The 23,297-nt window shown below is 37.1% G+C and overlaps 2 protein-coding genes across 2 annotated transcripts; both read right to left on the bottom strand.

Moving 5' to 3' along the window:
- Nucleotides 1-11,672: 11,672 nt before the first annotated feature.
- On the bottom strand, nt 11,673-16,234 carry LOC107219687 (ceramide glucosyltransferase). Its single transcript, XM_015657997.2, has one exon. It carries the CDS (start codon nt 15,478-15,480, stop codon nt 14,284-14,286), a length of 1,197 nt encoding a protein of 398 aa, XP_015513483.1. The 5' UTR covers nt 15,481-16,234; the 3' UTR covers nt 11,673-14,283.
- Nucleotides 16,235-17,430: 1,196 nt separating this feature from the next.
- LOC107219693 (general transcription and DNA repair factor IIH helicase subunit XPB) lies at nt 17,431-22,969 on the bottom strand. Its single transcript, XM_015658005.2, has 15 exons — nt 22,710-22,969; nt 22,397-22,608; nt 22,212-22,322; nt 21,963-22,112; nt 21,660-21,833; nt 21,380-21,574; nt 21,194-21,291; nt 21,002-21,108; nt 20,567-20,863; nt 20,218-20,486; nt 19,913-20,077; nt 19,565-19,751; nt 19,318-19,466; nt 18,615-18,731; nt 17,431-18,233 (listed from the first exon to the last, which is right to left on the bottom strand). The coding sequence occupies exons 1-15, from the start codon at nt 22,741-22,743 to the stop codon at nt 18,105-18,107; spliced, it is 2,394 nt and encodes a 797-aa protein (XP_015513491.2). The 5' UTR covers nt 22,744-22,969; the 3' UTR covers nt 17,431-18,104.
- Between the last annotated feature and the right edge of the window lie 328 nt (nt 22,970-23,297).

Raw genomic sequence — 23,297 nt, 5'->3', positions numbered from 1 at the left:
ATTTGTTGAATAATAACTACCACTGTCAATGAGGAAAGAATTTTACAATTAACATTTAACAAATGAAAGTAAATGTTTTTAGCCTAATCCCTGCAGACAATAATTTCCCAGGTCTTCCAAGCTCGCGAAAAACGTTTTGTGTAGTCAAATTACAAACATCTAATTTTATCTGAGCGAGAATTACTATGATGGTGCTTCATATTGCCTGTAAAAGTATTAAATCATAACTTATCATGCGAGTATAATTATTTACGTATAAATAACGTTATGAAACTAGACTCGATAAATCGTGGATGAGTTTAAAGGTCAAAGCGCACATGTAGCGCTGCAAATAGGGGACTTCTGCTTGACAAAGGCCGCTATCTTTCAGTAAAATTCAAAAACCAGATTTAGCGCGCTGCCAGCTATGGAATAATACAAAAGGAATGTTCAAGTGAACGTATAATTTGAAAGATAACCTTAGAAAACTATATCTATTGGAGCTAAAAAATTTAAGTACATCATCGGTTTCGAAAATTCGCAAGGATGACAGTTTCGCCGAATTTTTCCAGCACGGTATTGAATCCGATAAAACGTTGCCGATGGAATTTTTTCAGGAAAAGGCAATTTCGAGAAACATGATAAGAGAAAACTACTGAAAGATTTTTCAAAAAAATCAACCATTAAGAGGAAAAAAAGCAAAAAATCCTTTCGTCCAATTATCCGATATTCATATTGCAGTAGTGTGCTAAATTTTTTCATGCGAAAGAGTTGCTACAACTTTATAACATTGCTCTCATCTTGCAGGCTGAGATGATCTAGATGATAATTACTCGATAACCATGAGCGAACGATGGAGGAATCTAAAAAACATTAACTGATATCGGCGGTTGCGAGCTAAAAATGGATGATTTAAAATTCGGCATTACATAAGTTAGGATGAATTTGCCTACTCATTTTATATATCGATACACGAAGGTCTAGACTAGGATGCTCCCTTCGAGTATAGAATTTTTTAAATTCCTTTTCATCTGAGATGGAACGGACTTGATGAGATATCGTATTTCCAATATAACAAGTTTAATAGTAACGCGACACGCTGCAATTTGAACCGGCAGATTATTCATGCTCGACTAAAGTACTGCTCTATAACGCTTTACTTGTATAAATAGCGATTTCGTGCGGTTTTTTTAACGATGTAGCTGTTGTAAAAGAAAATGATAAAACTTGAGAATCCCTGCGATAAAAAGTCAAGCGAGTTTTAATTTTTCGAAAATTACCGCAGTGATAAGGGGAATCCGGTGTATCCATTCGCTTAAAGCATTCACAAAGCCATGGAAATTTTATCCAGCAATGAAACGTTGCGGGGATTACTGAGTCGGCAATCAACAATTTCTCGTTAATTTGATGACAAGATTATTATACATTCGTGAGTTATGATGATTTTCCGAATAATTTAAGGCAAAGAAATGACGAAATTACATATATTTTTTATTTCAAATCATTAAACAATTTTTTTTTAATTTAGAATATTCCTTCGATTTCATCCTACGATGGCTTATTTTGCTAGGAAAATCATTTTTTGCTCACCCAATTCACTGGACGGATTTTTTTTCAACATTAAACTTGATGTTGCTGTGTTTTTTTTTTTTAAATCAACATTAGTGCGACGCTAATAAATTGCATATCGAATCAAACTTTTATATTTTTAACAATCTTAAAGCGATCTTAGATGAGAAATTGACGATTATAAATTTTCATATTTTTCTTTGTTGAAGCGATTTTCCGTAAAATCATCACAGCTTGCAACACACGAACCGCAGTACTTGAATTTTAATTCCATACTCGACGTACTTAATATCGAATTTCTTGCTGAAACGTATCTTGAACAACTTGTTCATAGATTATTCAAGCACACGGTCCTTGCTCTAGTTTCGATGGTACAACTGAAACGTCGAGTGAATATGTAAGCCTCGTAAATATCATCTCGGAAAACCTTAACCAAACGTTCCTAATCACACCTGATAAGAGCTAAGCCAGCAGCATCTAATTTACCGCAGAAAAGTAGAAAACAACCGTAACGTAAGCGAATGTCAGACCAAGGCAATGCGAAATTCTAATTCTAACGTGGTTAACGAGAGTCTATCGACCGGAAACACGTGCAGTATTCATCGCGAGTCGGCCGAGCTTACTTCCAGCTCTCTTGGCTCTTTTCGAATAGACTCACACAATACAATGCGTGGTGAAGCTCTTAGAAATCCGTAATCACTCGATTGAATTCCAGGCGATGCCTTTACCCAGATCAACGGATATTCATTTACCTCTCCCGTGTACGTTACGTTGACTAAGACCTATTCGTGCCAACGAATTCGAAATCTACCGACCGAGTGAAGCAAAGTTTATACGCAACCGTGAAATTGGAGATATTTTTACGATTTTGTTTTTACCCTTTTTAGAGGATCCTTACCGAATCCCCTGTTTGTCGCAACTCTACGGTGATATCATTCCCCCTATCTCTCGCATATAAGGATGCAGGTCGATACTCTCCGAGGTGAAATCCGAATAACAGGTTCGGCTTACGGAAGTTTGCCGAACAGAACATACACGCAGATATAGGTATAATCCGTCTAAACGATAAAGAGGTCGATAAATATGACCTAAAATTGATGAGTATATTATTACGAATGTCTGTAGGCATACACATGTGGAAAGTAGAACCAATCGAACTGATGACCTATTATCGTCTGTGCCCCGGTGATGAAAAATATTGGCCCAACAATATACAGCGGAGTTCTTTGTGATATTGGATGTCAATTTATCGCGTTGAATTACGCAAACGTGCCGATAAAACACGACGATAGGAAACGGAAATGAAAGGGATTCAAAATTTAGCTGCTGCAATCATCACTTTGTCCATACAGTTACGTATACACACATATATTGTGCATGTGTGTGTATACGAACAGATATATCCGTATTTTCTTATTTCATTTTGACATCAATGTATAGGTATAGCATAATAACGCGTATACTTATAACTTACGTATCCTAACAACGTTCACGTGAACTTGTATACACGAACCTTGGTTTACATCGATTATCGGCATTGCGGGAATCGCCTGATCGCCTGGCAATTACTGCACCGCCAATGTTACAGGCATTACACGCAGAGGGTTGTTTTTACACACGAAGAGGTACGATAGGTATGCACCAATCGGCGATGAATTTTAGGCGGTGTATAATTGTTTAATTAGTTACATTGAATTAGCGTAAATTCGATTGGCGCTTCGTAGTTGGAATGAAATATTCTTTCATCGCACTAAGGCGATGAGTTTATCGAGCGCGTGTGATATGATCGTCGTTATGTTACGCGACGGTGTGAATAATTCGTCACGTATACGGTTAGCATAAATTCATTATTTAATTAACGATTTTTCTATACATTCGTCCTTCGACCAAATGATTATTAATACCTGTATTCAATCGTTGTTCATACGCTGTGCGTATGTATCAATAGTCAGTCTGACTTTACGATACATTCGTTCATCTTTCAAAATCTGTACCAAAGTATGTACGCCAACTTGTGAATATACTTACGCTCAAATATATTACAACATCGAACAGACGCGCAGTACATTGGTAATACCGTTTTTTAGAAATTTTTCTTTCGCTATTACGCAGGCTCGAGGCTATACAATGTTCGAAATTTTGACTTTGGTAATTTGCTTTGAAGTCCGCTCGGGTATAACCTTGTGGAAAGATATTCTTTCGTCTAATATAACGATGGATCGCACTTGCCCGTTGCCTGCAGATTAACTTTTACAGGAGAATCAATTTTATCGTTGAACAACCGGTATGGATAATAACGTTACAATACACAAATGCATCTGTATGATAAATAGTATGTGTCTTTACGTACGAATCGAAAGACGTGATTAGCGTTCGTGATACCGACAAAATATGTAAGCGTATGTATAGCATCGTAATAAGACGTTAAATCTATGTACTCGCGATTGTATTTATAAAAAAGAAATGATTCTCAATTTTTGTAGATGTAATGAATTTTATTGAACACCTTTTAAATGTAGAATACATTATATGCATACATATATTAGCGTTTTGCAAAGACTCCAGTTACTGGAATTTGTCTGTTTATTATGACTCACTGATTCTCGGCATCTTGAATTACCATTAGCAGATATAACGTGTACGCTTGTACGAGTATATAAGATAAAGAATATACATAGAAAACATTTTACTGAATCAGAAATATTTTGCTTCTACGTACGAGACGGGAAGAATTCTTCAATGAAAGGGAGAACGTTAACCGCAGTGATAAAGCTTTTCCAAGTGTATAATTACGTAAGTTTAACAAGTAAAATATAATAAGCACCGTCCAAGTAAAACCGCAACAATTTCGAATCGAACGAGCTTCTTGATTTATTGGATTTGCAAAATTCTACAAACTGTTCGAAATTTTTTTTTTTTTTTTTATTTCGCCCTATCTATACATTGCAGCTACATAAAACTAGATGGTACAGCAAGTTATTTTTAGCGAATCATTAGGTATTAATATCCTATTGCAGATTGTGAATGTCGGGGAACAGCATGACGGTCCGTAGGCGGGAAAAAATTTGACCATACAAATTTGATCCACACGAATGAACAAAAATTAAAACTCATATTACCACAGACAATGTGAGTGAAGTTTAATATTGGTTCAATTATTCCGAGGAATAACGGTGAATGAAAGTTCGTTCGGATTTCTCTCCGATTTCCAATATACCGTATTCTAACATACGTTGCAGGTATGATAGTACGGGTATTGCGATTGGTACAGTAACATTGCTGTTATTACTTATACTATAATTATTATTACACGATATGATACATGTCATTCGCGTTTACATATGCATATCACCGTGACTATAATATTGTTGACAAAGTGTGCAGACCGCAGCCACTTTCAGTCGAACTCTGCAATTATTGTGTATTAATATTGTATGTATAATTTATGTAACGCTGAGAAAATTGACCAATCAAAATTGTTGCCGTGGAAACACGCGATGGTGTTACCTTAAACCTGAGATGTACACATTGCGCTTATCTGTACTTACTGATACCCACGCAGAGCTCAGGGCATAATCAGAGCTTTCTATACGTATTACGTGTAAATAGGCAACTGCGGTGTTTTTATCCTTGGAAAGTTGTAATCCGATGGTCGAAATAATTCTAGTTGCAGCTAGGTAAACTAGCTCGTGTTCGCACTGCTGCACAATTAATCGCTTTACTTGTGTCAGCTGCGCCAGTTGTCTAGATTTCATTAAATTGCAGAGGTTTTTTTTTTTATTCAAACGAACAATTTTTTAATCTGTACATCGAACAATAACCAAAACCTTCGTTTTTCACGTGTAAGGTTTGTTTTTTTCTTTTTTACGTTGATAAACAAGTCTTGAAGTTTTCGGTAGATAATATAATTAGCAATTATCAGCACGTTGAAATAAAAAGCAAACCTTATCTATGATAAGATTATTTTTTTCTCTCATTAGTTAGTTAGGAGAAGAAATAAAAATTTTACAATTAGCATACAATTCTGTTAAGATCTTGCATGTGGAAAAACTAACTTTACGTGAATATATAGCTTTCCCGATTTGTCCAATTTCTTTTTTCAACTGCCAGCTTTAAAAAGTGTTTCGTGCTACGAGAGTAATCGAACGTAGCGTAAATTTCGTGACGTGACACAAGTTTGGTACAATTTTCAAATGGCTCGACTGTGGAAGCGTACGGATGACGTGTACAGTCGTCTTAAGTAATTGTTACGTAGGTATGCGTACAATACTTTTTATGCAAACCGCGTGCGCGAATTATCCGAGAAATATTGGTCGGAAATTTTATCCGATTAGAAAAACGGTCGGTGTATAATTGAGATAAGACGAGGAAAAAAAAAAAAAAAATAGAAAAATAAAAAAAAAGAAAGGAAAAAAATTATCAAGTCTAGCGTCCGAGATGTTCACCGCATTTCGTGAAATAATTGTAATTGTCGTCAAAACGCGATAATGAAACAACACACGCCTCTTATCGTTACACCCCTTTCCTAATCGTTATCAAACGGCACGTTTCGTTCTCCGCTCCATCCTTATCCACACTCTGCACCTACATACCATTCCTATGAACCGACTAACCACACTCTCGCCTCTATACACGTAATGTGCGTGTAACACCGGCCTCAATACGTACAATGTTTACTCGGTGTGTAACCGGCGTTAACACTTGTCATTAGGGATTCGTACCTACGGAAATTAGCGGAAATAACAAAATTTAATTATTTAAAAGCCGCACCCAATTCCATGCTCTATTTTGTAAACGTATTTTCACAGCCGCGATGACTGTTTGTTATTTGATTCTATCGTATCGCGGACTGCAGGGTGAATTTATACACGATGCTGCACATCTGTGTGCGTGTAGTTATAGCGCAAGTTTTGATAAGTATACAGTGTGCGTTATCACGTGTGCGTTACGTGTAATTTCCGATACATTGACCTTCGTCACTTGAGGAATTAAGCTGCAAACCTTGCTGTAATGTATATTCTACACCATAACAGGTCTCGTTGTCGCGTTTGACTCCGCGACGCCGAAACTCTTGGGCATTGATCAATTAACCGCATGATTGAAGGTGGCTAGGTTTAATTACTTTCGAATCGAATCACACATGTCAGACAGCTGCCATGCAATGTGTATCATGCGTTTTCACGCTGTTCCAAGATTAAGCACGTCCTGCGTATAATGTGGAACAATGAGTTTGACCGCGTTATCAAATGGACAAGCTTCTCCGAGAACTCGATTTATTGGTATTTGCAGTCTGCGAACGAAAATTGGCGAAAGGAAAGAGAGAAGATTTTATATCCGGGCATATAGCGAAGTTCAGTGAGAAAAGAGCTTTTGTAGAAATTAAATATCGAAACACAATATGCAACTAATTGGGCAAACTGATTATTTTTACAAGAATCAGTGAACATTTTCGTTCCGTGTAAATTTCTGCAAACGAAAGAGAAAATTAAATTGGTCCTTAGGAAATCGTTCAACGTGAATAATAGCGTATTGTTATGCGCAATAGAGCCGTGCTAAAGCTGTGTGTGTATATATATATATATATATATATATATATATATACATAATGTAAAACTAAAGCGTCACCTTGTGCAAATTATGTCGTTAGCGGGTTGTATGGATATAATTATTATATTCTACGTGCAAAATTCCTCTTTGAATTTCATTGGGAATGTAAAAAAGAGGGTAATCACTCGTGCCGAATGCAGAAACTGTACAACAACAGACTCGTACCTAGATAAAATGTAATTATCTACTTCTGGAAACCTCGATCATATCCAGAAATACGTATGTATGCATGTGCAGTAAAACTGTTAACTCGTCGGAATTGACGTTTGTTTTTGAAGCCGTCGGACGCATTACGTGTTAATTTATAGCAACGTTGTGGCATACGGAGGTTGTATAAAAAGCGACTGAATTTTCGTTATCATTATCAATTTAAGCTCGGCAAAAGCCGTGTATCTGTGTAATACATACGTAAGTTTTAGAGGGCGAGGCGCCAACGCGGGAATTCTGCGTCGGCATAATTTCAATGGAAACCCAAAGTAATGATCGCGCCTAAACGTCGGGCGACGTGCTTTATCTTACTTTAGGCTTACAGACAGCGATGAGTGATTATAGCAGTCTCCTCGTCATCGACTAGTTTTACAATTTTACAATTAGTAACGTATATCGGCCCGATTTCGAGTGTCTGGCTTACGCCGGAATTAGCAAGAGGCAATATAATTGAAAGGAAGGGTGATCAATTATTAATACGATAATTGATGATCGACGTTTGTATGCGAACTAATCCGCTTTTCCATTTTCCTATCTCGGCCAAAGATGCGAAACGTCGTATTGCGAAATGAAATTATTTTTTTTTTTCTAAATACCGAAACGCTGCGCTTGTTTTCTAATATATAGTGTGACTGACGTTAAAAGAGCGTGTATCGACATGATTACATAGAAAGTCGTGTAAAATTACGCGTTTCTCATTTTGGACAAATAGATAAGAAATGGTTCGTAAGCTCTCTTGGTTTTCAACAAATTACCAAAACAACGAAAAACGATTGATACACGCTTCTGTTATTGAAATGCAATAAAAGTATAATTATAATCTTTTTATTTTAGTCACGGTATGTATGACCGGCTTTTTCGATCGTCGGAGATAAAAGCTTTTCGGTATCTAATCTACAAGCTCGTTCAACTCGAAGATCCAAGCCGACGATATCGCGCGATTTTTTCTTTGGTTTATTTTTGCATCGAGATAAGTTTCAGCGGGACAACGGAAAGCGTTTCGACTAGATAAATTCGACATCACACATCAGGGCGTTCAAATTTAAGCGAAATATCGAATTTCGCTGAATCCCGATAACGGCTTACGCTGCTGCTGCTGCTGATGATGATGATGATAATGACGATGACTTGTCAGCGGTTACTAATTTTCACGAGTAGGCGTAACGCAGTCATTTTACGTATAAAAACGATAAAGTTCATCACTTCCAAAATGTCAAAGGTCTGATAAAATTCCAAGCGTCATTTGAGGCGTGTCAGGATTTCAACGCAGGCGTTATCGCTAGTAAATTGTAGACATTACGTGCACGTATAATCGTTCGATGACCTTTTCATCGAATAATTTCACTCTCCAGCTCATCGCGGTTACATTTTATTTTATATTATACGTATCGAATAGCTGATTTTACATCGTAATCCAAGAGAACGCGCTAATGTGAGACTATTTTTAAAAAGCACTCGACGCATGCATCACGGATAGCCATGTTTTCATTCAATCACACGTATCGCGTATCGCCGTGCAAAACAATTTGTTTCATTCGGAATATAACGAGACGTTTACGGCGCTTATTTTGCGGTTTAAATCATTACACGTCTCGACGAACGATAAATCGTAGGTGCAAGTTGAAACTTTGTTGAAAAAGTTGAAAACAAGCGGTAACGCACTTTGTATATACCTGTAAGTTTGAAGTGAAGAAACACGACGAAATTCCGATCGACGTATATATTTAGATGTTCTATGTTATTATTCAATATTTTGGGTATACGATTTGCATACTGTTCGAACCGGTTCTCCGCTCAGAATCCCGGAAAAAATACACGTTTTAGTTTTGCGATTACGTTCGTGCAATCCGCAGACCGAACTCTCAGTGTTAAATCCTTCGACCTGTCTTCCGCTCATTATTTATTTCCTCTAATTCGGTTTCTGAGACTAAAAAGTTATCCTTCTATTCGTTGATCATTTTGTTTTTCACACTGTTCTTTTTTTTCATTGGATATTACTTTTCGTTCAAAAAATCCGGATCAATTCGATTTCCGTCTTCTATGATATATTTCCGACGTTTTGGTATACTTGTCAGAATAACACAGACGTATCGACATACTGGCATCGTTTAACAATTTCAATTATGACTATTTGGCTATGTGAAATTTGGAACCTACACACATATCATACTTATAATCCCTAACAACAAGTGATTGACAAGTTGATGATAATTATGGATCGATCAATTAATATTCGCGCAACACTTCGATGATTTATATCGCAATGAGTGTGTACAGACTCATGAAATTCTCGCGCGCAGATGCAGACACTAGCATCGTGCCAAATGGCAGTCTATTTGTGAGCAAAAATCAGAGCCAACCGTTTATCAGTGATAAGAAAATTAGAATTAAATGCATTCGGCAAACAGACGGTACGTTTAAATACGCTCTAGAAGAAAAATAATGCCGACAATAAATTAATTTAATGAACTTTGAAACGTTGTAACTCTGCTTGTATTGTGATCAGGAAATTGAATTTGTTGCTCGAGAAATGAACTATGTATAGTGCATATAACGTTACATGGGAGTCATCAATTAGTCATTTTCTGCATGGTTACTTTATATCTACGTGACTTTCGACGCATCACAGATTATATGAGAGAAGTTATATGTTTAGATATTCACGCTTAAATTTTCACGTCTTTTTGGGATGAAAAAGTTCATAATACTTTTGCGTACACATCATATATATATATATATAGATACGAGTAAAGAAGTTGTGACGGAAGTTTTTGCTAATATACGATATTTATTGTATTATTATCTAAATATACGATATTATTGACGTTATTAGAGATTTTATCATAAATTTTATTATTACGTTATGTTATATTATATTATAGGTATATACGCGCGGAGCATCTCATATCGTTTATTAGGATATTATTATAATAATAATAGTAACAATAATATTACCTCATTACAGGATCGGCCTTTGAATATTAGATTTAGAAACTTTCGTTTATCGAAAGTTGGTTGTAGTCGTCGGGAAGTGCAGCTCTTCGTATATTCCCACAATCCAAGGACTGTTTTTTAAACTTTTTTGGAGAAAACTTTGCTCGAACGTGGCATTTTTATAATTTTGTACTTAGATCCGGATGCTTAGTCAGTTTCACGAACTGCTTCGGTGAAATTTTTTCCAGCGAAATAGTAGAGATCTGGGTTTCCCCTAGATATGAGAATTATTTTATTTCAAGAACAGCGTAGACTCGCTACGGAACTTCCTTGATCACCATCTCGCGAAGAAAATATGAAGTAATTTCTCAATTTATTTTCATACTGATAATTCGACACGTATACATGTCTTTTGTCAGTGAAAACATTCGTGTAAACGCCCTGAATTTAGTTTAAATTCGCAAGCATGAGCAAATCAAAATGGTAAAGAAATCCTTACACTACAATACAACATTTACGTATAATGCAATTAAGCGGATCACAGGTGCCGTAGATTGGTCACGGTGTTTAAAACAATTTAGAAAAAAAATGTGTAATACTTTTACTGCACGTCGCAGCGAACCACTTCACAGAGTGTAAAATTAAATTAAAGTTAATGTTAATGAGAGCAAGTTGTCGAGACGAAAGAATATAATTACAATGAAGAAAAAGGAATTAAAGTATTAAATTAGGAAAAAGAAAACAGAGCAATAATAATCGGGCAATATTTATCATAATTATTTTAGAATATTGTATAGTTTAATAATTTCCATACGTGCACGACGTGTGATAATACTAATGTTGTATTATGCGTACCTGACATCATACTAATCGTAAAATGAATCCGTAGGAAATAATATACATTCTTTGATAATGTATACAATAGACTTGAGATAATGTAATATTTATATTCTTTAATTTCGTTTGATTTTTTTAAATATATATATATATATATGGGTGTGAGTGTTAGATACATGTATAAATAAAACTATAATTATTACTGAATTATTCGAATCACCTATGAAACTAGGTGATATTTCTTTATTTGTTCAGCTTTTTTTTTTTTTTTTCTTAATTAAATTATTTGAGTTTGCTAGACGAAAAGATACAGTATACATGATTATGTACAGTGAGATGAGAGAAAATATATACTTCTTATAACAGTTTGAAAGGTATATATGTATACATATATAGGTACATGTTTTTAGTCCCTTATTATTGATGATCTTATACGTATAATAAGAAACTGATAGATCTCGAGCAAGTCGCGGTATATATAATAATATAACATAATATTATATCTGCAAGCTTATAAAAGGCATTAAATATTATAGATGTAACGTAAAAATTGATTCAATTTAGTCGGCATAGAAACTTGATTAGTTGTTGGTTTTCTTCTTCTTTTTTTTTTTTCGTGTTAGCTTTTTTATATTTCTCTACGAGTATACACGCAATAATACCTCCCTGCGTCGTAATATACCGAACGATAAGTATCAGTTAGTTGGCTCATTTTGAATACGTAGGATAAATTTTTTTCTTATTGTTACATTTCAAGTCTATGTGTATATGTTGCGGCACATATTTCAAGGTATTTCAACAATTTTTTAACGATTGCAATACTGATAATACCCGAATACACGGTGCCTGTTGTAATAAAGCCTATTTAAACAAGTGCATACGATAATAGTATAAATACATTGACGATAAGTTTGAAAAGTGTGAATTGTTTGTCGTAGAAAATTATACCGCGTCAAAAGGGCAAGACTTCTTTACATGCATTTTTCCGATTAATTTCATAATAATTAATGTATGAAGCCGTTTATGAATTAAAACAAAATACTAATAATAATGAAACACAATATGTATAATGAAACGTGTTACTATATATATTAATTGTAAGTGATGACTATTCACTGTTACACAGAGCAATCTCCTGTATAATGATTTGTTACTGATAAAATGTAAATTACGTATTACATGCGTATAGGTGACGATTGTAATTTAATTTGATAAGCGTTGTAAAGTATCTATACAATATTGGGCGTGTGTGACCGCATTCGCATTGTCTTTCTCTGTGTTTGTGTGTGTGTGTGTGTGTGTGTGTGTGTGTGTGTGTGTGTGTGCGCGCGCGTACATGTACAGTATGGATGGAGGTAGGAATTGAATTATGTGAAACTATTGATAACGCTCTATTTTCTACTTCAAATTACATATTTTTATTTCCCTGATCGGTCCGTGCTTATCTTTTTTTATGCGCTTCCTTGGATAAATTTTTCTTCATATTGTTTGGCATTTGCATATAATGCGATTGAAAATAATTAATCTGAACTTAGGAGTGTATGCAGGAAATCTGCTTGAGTGAAGATTATCCAACATTTTAAACTGAAGGGGAAAAGAAAATTTCATCATGTAAGCTCATAATGCCTAGATAGAGTATAAGACAAATTGCTCTTACTCACCACACTGCCTTCCTTAGGCAAGTACAGTATATGATATAAAATATGATAAAAAACAACAGACTAAAAAAAAAAGGTAACAAAAATAAAAATAAAAGTAACAACAAAAAACATGATCGACACCATCAACAATTGTACAAATGAATACCAAAAAAAAAAAACATTATTGAACCTCAATCATCGCGAAAAAATACACAAATATCTTATCACAACATAACGATTATAAATACAAGATTGAGCATGTGAGAAAGGACAGAGACTTCGCTTGAAAAGTAAAAGACGAAAAAAAGATACGAGTAAGAAACGGAAGTCAGTGAAAACTGGTAAGAAACGTGTTACGTATTATGGATTGAGCGTTATGAAGCCAAGACATGATTGTAAGCTTATAATATTACAGGAGAATAAAATTTTCCGTTACCATCGAATTAACCATGATTATCAAGAATTATTTCAAATAGACGACTTGTTCTAGTGTTACACAAATCAATCAATTTTCGTGGCTTCCTTCTATTCTCCTGTTTCCATAGTAGTTATCAAGGTACTAATGGATTCTCTAACACTTAACACCCATTCATGGGAGTAATGTAGCACAGTTTAAAAGGTCTTCTTTTTTCAACAACTAGTGTATCTCATTTGTATTCGTTGTTAAGGATTTTACGATCGCAAATTTGTTGCCTTACTTTGATGACGATGAGTTTCACCATTCCATCCAAATTCAAAATTTTAAACTGGATGCAATAATTTAGTCAAGGAAAGGAACTTTCCCAATTACTATTCATACATTACTGTAAGACTGATTCGAAATGGCTTCTTCACAGAATATTCTGTGTAGTCATAATAAGATTATAAGTTATAACACGAAAAGACAATTAGACGATGACTACGATAATACGGCGTGATAAAAAAATTGTATCGAGATAAACTAGTCGTCTTAATTATTCCCTCTAAAATGTAAAGGGTTAGTAGTCTCGGCGAGCAACCGGTATAACAATAAATTTGTGCATTAAATCAATTACTCGTACGAATATTACAACACAACCAGTAGTTAAATGGGATTTTGTAGCGTGATTTTGTCGTAAAGCAGTACTTCCTGATGTTAGTGCGATCGTATATCTTTTCAAGTTTAGGAATATGCCGACGACCGCAAACCGCAGTTGTTGGATAAAACAAATTAAGTCACTAACCACATTCGAGAAAACCTTCAGTCTAGACAACCATAGTGCTAAAACGATAGCGCAAACATGAGACAAGTACTGTCAAACGTACAGACTTAATTAAAACTACAATACCGATGTACTTATTACATACTAATATACCTATTATAGGTAAATACAGTTTTAGATTATTGCACCGTATTGAGCATATACCACATGAGCATGGAAATAATGTACATTATATGCAATATTGGCAATATGTGATAAAAGCTACCCATTCAATTCAATTCATACATAAATGTAAAATACTCCTCTACATCGTCTCGCCTTAACCAGTACTAATATTTTACTTTCGCCTTAACTTCCTCAGCTATGCCGCCCCACTTCAGTTTATACACCCTGGACCTCCACTGTATCAGAGGGTCGAGTACAGCCTGAGCAAATAAGTATGGCCTGGTGATTTCGCTGAGTAGCCAGCCGCACACAAATTCGAGTTTGTCGAAAGGAAGAGGTCCGTTTTGCACGACACGAAGTAACGTCCAGTCGAGCATAAACCACAAAAGTATATGAACCAAATAGAACACAAGGGAGTCCCATTCGAACAACAAACTGGCTGCCCACGAAGCACAGGCGCCTAGTAGCAGGCACTCGCTAAGCGGTTCGAACACAATAACCAGCGGTATCATGGCCACCCTCAACTTGGCCCACCGCTGTAGCCTGGCCTGAAAAGACCTGAGCTCGCAGTGTCCGCTGTTCTGCATGGCGGGTTGGGACGAAACGGTTATTCTCCAGCCTCTGTCCGTCAGTGATTTGGCGTAGAAGAAATCCTCGGCCAAGTATATGCCGAACGCTTTGAGCCCGCCGACCTCGTCCAGCGGTGCCTTTCTCAGGAGCGCGGACATGCCGGTGTGGCAATTGATTCGTAATAGATCCGCAGCGAGGTATATCCTGGACTGAACAGTGCCGAAGAATATCTTCTCGTACGCAGCGGCGAATCCCTCCCTGTCGGCGGTGAAGGGCATCTGATGAACAAGGGCGACCCTGTCACTCATGTAGTTTGTCATGTCGAGGAGGGTGTCCTCCTTCATTTTTATCCCGCTGTCGCTGATCATGATCAGCTCGTGCTTGGCAGACTCGTAAGCCAGGTGCATGTTGTTTATCTTGGGGTTGACGCCGACCGCGCAGCCCCCAACAAACAGCCTCGCATCCACATGGGGATACTTCTCCATGAGCTTGTGAACGAGCATCAAAACCGGGTCCGAGTCGTCCTCGACGCAGAAGAGCAGCTCGTAAACGGGGTAGTTCATGGTGAAGAAGGTCTCCAGGTTCCCGAAGAGGTTCGGGTCGACCCCCATCAGCGGCTTGAGTATCGATACTCCTGGCAGAGGCGCCTCGTAGATCGGTACCTGCACGATTTTCCTGTGCAACTTCCAGCGGCCGGCGACCAAGGCCAGAACGTGAACGACCCACATCGCGCACCAAAACACCATGAAAAATATCGCAAACCCGTACAGGGTGTAAACCACCGAGCTCATCTTGTTCGCCCTGACGATCGGGCGGCAGGCTCGGTGTCCTCGGGTTTCAAGGGTCTGATTTTCCTACCTAGGTATCCGTCAGCAAGTATCGCTTTAACCGCCCCGGCGGGGTGTGTAGCCTTGGCATCCCTGACGCCTTTGCGACCGCTGTTTCTTCTCCCTCGTATCAACGCTCGCACAACGAAGGCACCTCTCCCACCGATTCACGTTCCAACTTGTAACTACCTAAACACGCTGTGACATCGCGCATCTGCATGTATACCTGTTTGAATTCCTCGCTATTCGACAGGCACGACGCAATCATTGAGTTCGACTACGCCGTCTCACCCTCGTGTCCCCCCCTGCAGATCCCCTAAGTCGCAACTGCACGACGCCGGCACTCGTCCGCACTCCCCAAACAACATTTATACTCTGTTTCAACACCCTCCGACGCGACACTCGCACCGCTGTCTTATTGTTGGATTCGTTCTGCTTCCTGTTCTTTTTATCCTTCGCCCCCCCCCCCCCCCCAGCCGACTAGTCGCTCGGCGTTTCGCGGTTCTTTGGCGAAGCTCTCGGTAGGCCTAGCTTAAACGAATGCCTACGCAATGACTGGGTCGACTTGTACGCGATAACTGATCATCCGCCAACCACGAGTGGTGTCGACTCCAAGTATTCGGCGATAGGAATTACTGTCATATAGACGAAGAACTAACGACTCTTAGCGATGCATAAACCTGCGGCTTCGCCGTCGTACTAACACTACTAACTCGTCGAAATACGTAGATCGTCCTCCATCCCCCCTCTCGGTGCTTCGCATTACCGCTACCGCGAACCCGACGACAAAAGTGACGTATAACGGTTTAAGTTATGCGCGCTGCCTCACCGCGCAGCCCGCGAATTAAGAAAGTGAAAGTGCAGGGCAGGTACTTGGCCAGATGAAAATCTTTTCAGCATTGTCGTTAATAATACTACGCTAGCCACTAAAACTTTTCTCCTGTATTACTCTATGGACGTCACTTCGTTTTCAGCTCATTATCATCGAAGACGCAACGTTTCGCCGCAACTTTGTCGCTTGATTAAACCACAAGCACGTAGCGTTGCGGTTCGAACTTTCGATCCTTTCTAGGTTTATTATTATGACAACTGATAAGAACCTCATCGTCACGTTCACTTCAACGAATGATGCATTCAACGGGTTATCAAAACGGAAACCTGCGGTTTCATTTTAAAATAAAAACACTATCGTCAATTGCCTAGTGAATCTGTTTCATTTTACGCAGAAAAAAAGAAATAGCACAAAATCTACAAAATCGTAATAGTAAATTCGTAGAATTCATGGAATTCTTTATTTTTGTATCAAATGAAAATGTATTGGAGTGTTTTTGTTCAGAATTGCATATAAAATGCGGCTGTTAAGCTGTTTTTCGCGTTTCGAACATGTGGACTTCGATATTTGGAGATATCTACTTCAACGTCGAAATCGACCACGGCACCCCCTTAATTACCGATTGTAGCATCGTTAGATTATTTAATACTCCCAGGCGCTCGAAACGTGCCGGTCAAACTCGTACTACTTCATTTCATACGCATTTACAGACTTTTGTTTCGAGAGTTTTTGAAAATGCAGAACAAAGCACGTCCGATATTCGAAACATTGTATTCGTGTTCGTGGATTGACAATAATAACCAATTGCTTAACATATTCCTGACAATGGTGTGTCAGTGATATTTTTTTTATCAATGAATTGATTTTGACTTCAGAATAATCTTGAACTGCGTTGTATTTTCGTAGAAATTAGTTCGTTTGGTTCGGAGTTCGTAATATTTCTGGATAAGACGTATGAGTAATCAACCGAGCGTTTTTTATTCATGCTGAATAAGAATTTTATCTCCGACCGTAAAATTAGCGTCGTCTTATCTTATCAATGCGATATATTACTTAGGTGAATCAGCTTAGGTTACGAATCATGGCTAATTCTACTTTATTACTGGCTCGTTATATTACACAGGAACGACACGTATCTAAGATAAAATTGCTTACAAAAAAACTCGTCACGTTTAATCTCGTGACAAGGCGCAGTTAAATCAGATTGTATTGAAGGATACAATTACGAAAGATAATAATGAATCAATGTTAATTTGTGTAAGCTGCATCGAAATAACCTAAGACATGAATGCATGTATAAAAAATTAGATAACAAAGTATTTATCACAGATAATATAGTTCCAAATGTTCGCCTTTCAACGTTTCAAGTAATATTTATTTTGACATAGCTGCTTGTCAAAAGATTTGTATTGAATCAATAATTTGATCAGATTAAAAATAATGTAACAACGATCACTTGAACTGGATTAGGAGTTGATGTGCTATTAAAAGTCCATATTCTTTCTTTAAAATCGGTACAGCAGTTTGCTCTAAGATTTTATCCATGCAGGCAAAGGAGAAATCTATCGATGTCGAATCTGCGATATCCAACTGATATTATATGCGCGACGAATTTTTGCATTTACATTCACCTTTGAAGAGATTTAACTTATAACAACGGGGTGTGTGACCGAGAAAAGCTCAACGAGTACGAAATAATTGGTGGAAGACCCCACTGTATAATTTGCGTAAACATATCTGAAATATAAATACAAATTTAGGTTCGGAATTTTTTAAATAACGGATGCTTGTTGGCTGTCGATGATGCGGCGGACTTTTTGTATTCGTAATATACTGTGTCGTCAGCACCTGACATGGATGCCATATTTCCAGGCCTCCTCATTGCCTGTAATGAAAAATAGCGTCGATTGAAAGTGTTGCGATATATATTTATTGATTATTTTTTATAGCTGAGATTCATTATTGACGTGCAGTAAATAGTAGACCACCATATCAATAAACAACTGCATAATTATCGAGTGTTTTGGAAATATGCTCAACAGTGTATTGAGCGCTTTAGCACCTGATCTACATTGTGATTGATTACATTTTACAATTTAATGTACTAGGCGTAATTAAAATTTCTTTAAAAAATGTCGATGTTAAATCGTAACAATCATGCGGAATGTCATTCGACAATTTTCCATTTTTTACTAGTGAATAAAATTTTCGGCTCTGCTTACCAATCACTGAAGTAATAATTATAACTATACTATTTTATACTCACAGGTCTTGGCCCTTCTCCCGGAATCCTTTCCTCATCCGCATCCATGTCACTTGCTGACAATACCTGTTGTAATAGTTGACCTTGTTCCTCGCGTGTTTTATACATTAAGTCTGGTTCCTACAAGAAGACCGCATAGAATTATTTCCATCGATTGCGTAAGAAAATTACACGCATTTCATACAATACCAGCGTGCACTCTAGTATCAGTTGTGATTTAAAGTGTTTATAGAACTCGCGGAATTATAGATTATAGAAATACGGTACAGCAAAAAAATATTATACTGCTTACATGTTTCAATCTTTGCAACAATACAAGAATTCAATGAATGATTCATTCTTTATCATACTATTAGTGTGACGGGCACTGACAAGTTATTTTAAGAAGTTAAATAGTATTACGTAAGATGTTAATTTCATTTAAAATGATTTCCTCCATTTAAAGAAGAGGATGTACAATCCTAATTATAGCATGACGGCCCACACAAGAATATATCTAGTACACCAGCTATTTTGCATGCCACCTATTTTATGTGCGGTATTAATGTAACTATGAATGCTTACAGAACAAAAGCGAAAGCTGTGCATAATAACTTTGGTGTACAGGGAAGTAAATTATTCTATTTTTTGTAACAGCAAACGAATGTACATTGGTTGCCGATGCTACACTTTAAGGATAAAGAAATCATAAAGGAACGTAATCTACCTCATCCATTCCAGCGAGTTTGGTGATGACTTTATAAGCATAGCCTTGGTTGACAAGAAACCTTTGCCTCTTTCTTGAATAGTTCATTTCCATTGTATCCTGTGATACCAAGGTGTAAAAGAAAGCATTGTACTCTTCAGCAATTGCGCCTGAAACAGAAAATTATGAAGTTTAAGGTAGATTACGTAATTGTTAATTTAATGCTGACGAAATTTGTATTCAGAAGCAACTGGTGCAGTGTGTCTACCTTTTTTAGCTCGTAAAATTCTACCCAGTCTTTGAGCTTCTTGTCTCCTAGAACCTCCGTGAGAAGATATTTGTATCAAAACATTTGCTTCTGGCAAGTCGAATGATGTGTCTGCTACTTTGCTCACAAATATTGTATTCACTTTTGTGTTGAATTTGAAGTTTTGGAGGATTTGTATACGCTCACTCTGTAAAACACACAACACATCACCGATTACAAATGAAATTGACGACAAATATTTTGGGAAATCAGGTTCTTTCTTTTCTGTTCTCAAGATAAAATATAACATTCTCTGTTATTGCATAAGTCCCACGTAAATATTGCGGCAGCATTATCAAGTAACTCTACCTGACTGGTAGGACCGTAAATATAGGGTTTATTCATCTTGATTGCATAATGTTTCAGTGCGAAAACATTGTCGGAGAAAACAATTGTCTTATCACCCCTCCTTTCATGATATCGAATCAAATACTGACAGCAACGAAATTTGCTCGGATTCATAACGTAAAGCAACTGAAAGAAACAACGAGTATTACAGTTAAATACGATAATCAATCATTTGAAAAGATAGCAAAAAAATAAACGACAAAAAGACGAGTAAAAAAATTTTTACATCCTGGTTAAATGGACCTTTTGTGGAGTTATTCACATACCAGTTTCTTGCTTGTTTTACAACTCAGGTATTCTCTATAAAACTCCGGAGTCATGGGACACCAGACCTCAGCACACTGTACTCTGGCAATAAATCCTCTTTTCTGAAGCTCAAGCCAATTAGCTTCATAGAGTTTTGGACCAATTAAAAAATTCAGATCTGCAATTTTATCATCCTCTCTCAACAAGGTTGCGGTTAGTCCGAGTTTGCAGTGGGATTGAACAATGGTCAAAACTCGACGAAACATTTTCGCAGGTATTGTATGTACTTCTGCATGGTTGAAATATGTATGTAAATCAGTTGTATCAGTCATTTAAGTCAAATTTATGGGCAAAAGATATAAAACTTACCATCTAAAACCATAATACCCCATTCTTGTTCTTGCAACCATTTCATGGTCTGTTCAGCTTCCCACGACCGTTTTTGCGTATGTGTTATCATCGAGTAAGTTGTTACCAGAATACCACAACCCATTGGCTTATCCTTAGCTTCGCTTGTAAATCGACAAATCATGGAATCGTCGGCCGTCGACCACATTTTAAACTGCTGTTTCCATTGCTCAACCGATACTCCTGAATTACAAAGCACCAATGCGCGTTTCCGAACAGTACAGCAAGCCGTTACGCCAACTAAACTCTTACCAGCACCTGAATTTTAAAGTCGATTAAGACGAATATTAAAGTCGAATTGTTAGCAAGATTAGGGAATACTTTATTTTATAAAGTGCATGTTGTAGATCGTAAAAACACAATGTAAATATGATGTTTAAAGAAATTTTTATGTACCACAAGGTAGTACGATAACACCCGACCTGGCTCGTCCGTTACCAAACATCTTTCTCAAGCTCTTTTCTTGATATGGTCGCAGCACGGCTGATGGTTTCAGGTCAAAACTGAAAAACAGCAAAATCATTTGGATAAACGGATAAATGATACCATGTCACAAGACCAAATTCTGACATTATTGAAAGTACATACTTTATGTCAGGATTAACTGTATCGTTTCTGAAATCATATTCTGCAAGTAAAGGATGCTCCAATTCGATACATCTTTTTTGAATGACTTCAATTTTTTCCTGCAGATAACAATCATTGATCATTGATAGAAACAAATGTGAAATTAAATAACCAGCTGTTTATTCAATGCAAAGGTAGAATTTTCACCTGGTTGACTTCAAAGCTAACAGTTTTCAGCTGTGCTTCTTCCTCCTCATCTTCATCCTCTTTATCAATTTTATCATAAAATGTTGAGATATCTTCAGGCACTGCAACTGGTTCTGCTGACGGTTGCTCTCCATTTCCTTCAGCCGGAGCTGGTGCTGTTGTTGGGGTAGCAGTAGCTGATGTTTTTGTACCAAACTGTGGATTAAAAATAATAATATTCGCAATTGGGTGCACATTATAATAGACTAGAGAAGCATTATGTAACAGGAGTGAATTCTACCTGAGGAGCTTTTGTTTTATCTTGAACATTGGTAATGAAACCATCTTTGTCAGTCTCATCCAAGTTCCTTCTCAACCTGCATTCTTGAATGACTGGATCTTTAAGCAGTTTCTGCAACACTTCTGGAAATGGAGATTCCACAAAGTATTTGTTGTGTTTCAAGACCAATTTCACCTGTAAAGTTTCACGAAAATAGTCTGTAACAGTATGATGTACAAACAAAGGAAAACAAAATTATAAAAGATAAGAAAAAAAATGTTGAAGTTGATCAAAGTTCTTAGTATTTTCTACACTTATGCTTACCTTTCCATAAGATAACGTGCACAGTTGTATGAATTCAATGATTCCATCTGGGATGCTAGTTTTGCTCAACCGTTTTAGATATTCGATAATATCGTGGGTTTGGAGGCCCACACTCACGGCTGCATATAAGGAATAAGCAGTCAGTTTGTACTGTAAGGAAGGGTACGTAATTATTCAATTGCAGCGAGCTTGGTTTGACGAAATGTTTGGTAGTCATGAATAAAATAAAGAATCAAATTTGATATTCACCTCGTGAATATGCTCTGGTCGACAAACGGGCTCGGAAATGGCAATTAAAAAATCGTGAGCATGTTTGTATACCGGTGAAAATGATTCCAAGAATATGTGTCCATTTGGAGCCTGTAAAATTGGGATATTCTTATTATTCTTCTTTTATTTGCAGAGATCAGTTTAATTGACTAATAACAACGTACCACCCATAGTGGCCTCGACGAGTTGTCTGGCTTCAAGATCATTTGCGAGCGATAGTCTTTAGCTCCAAATTCGTCTTCAACAGCCCCTTCGTCTTGTTTTTCAATATCATTTTTAGCCGCATCAGGAATGCCTTCAGTATCACCACCATCACCGTGGTCGTCGTCGAAATATTCATCGTGATCTTCCTTACGTTTTTTCCATTTGCCCTTGTCTATATGATAAATAAATTGAGAACCGTATGAGTATGAGAAATTAAAAAATTCGAAGTGTATCTCTAAACGAACGGTGAAAAAGTGTTCAAGGGTTATGTACCATTATCTTTTTTGAATCGCTTTGGCGGGCCCATGATAGCCCCGCTTAAAAATTAGTCACAGGCAAAATGATTTGTACACTGATTCAACGCCGTCACACCTTGACACTGAAAAATCAGTCGATGTAAATCCCGGTAAATAAACTTATAACCACTACACAACTCTCACATTGCGGACTGGCAACGGTCAGCACTGTATCTGGTTTGACATAACCTCACAGCCCTCACAGGCAACCTGAAGTTTGGCTGAAGTATGACTTGAAGTGCGTTTCATGTTAAGTTAGGTCAGCTATCTCGATCAGAGCTGTCAGTTTTCTGAGCAAAACCGAGAAAAAAAACGATCTGCGCAGCATGTTGTAACCGTGGTTGTAACTTGAAAAAGCGAATTGCAATAGTCGTAATATGCATTATTATAAGGGACGAGCGATTGAATGATCACTAAACACGTTACAATTGACAACTAATGAAACTTGATCTTACTAAGAAAGTAAAATTAAAAGCCAGATAATTATAATTACATATTTATACTTCGGTTTAAAATTCTCTCCGATACGCGATCAATGAATGATGAGAACCAGGTGTTACAGCAC

This window comes from Neodiprion lecontei, chromosome 2, assembly GCF_021901455.1.
Source record: "Neodiprion lecontei isolate iyNeoLeco1 chromosome 2, iyNeoLeco1.1, whole genome shotgun sequence".
NCBI classification, from domain to species: domain Eukaryota; kingdom Metazoa; phylum Arthropoda; class Insecta; order Hymenoptera; family Diprionidae; genus Neodiprion; species Neodiprion lecontei.
This window is presented reverse-complemented; position numbering and strand designations above follow the sequence as displayed.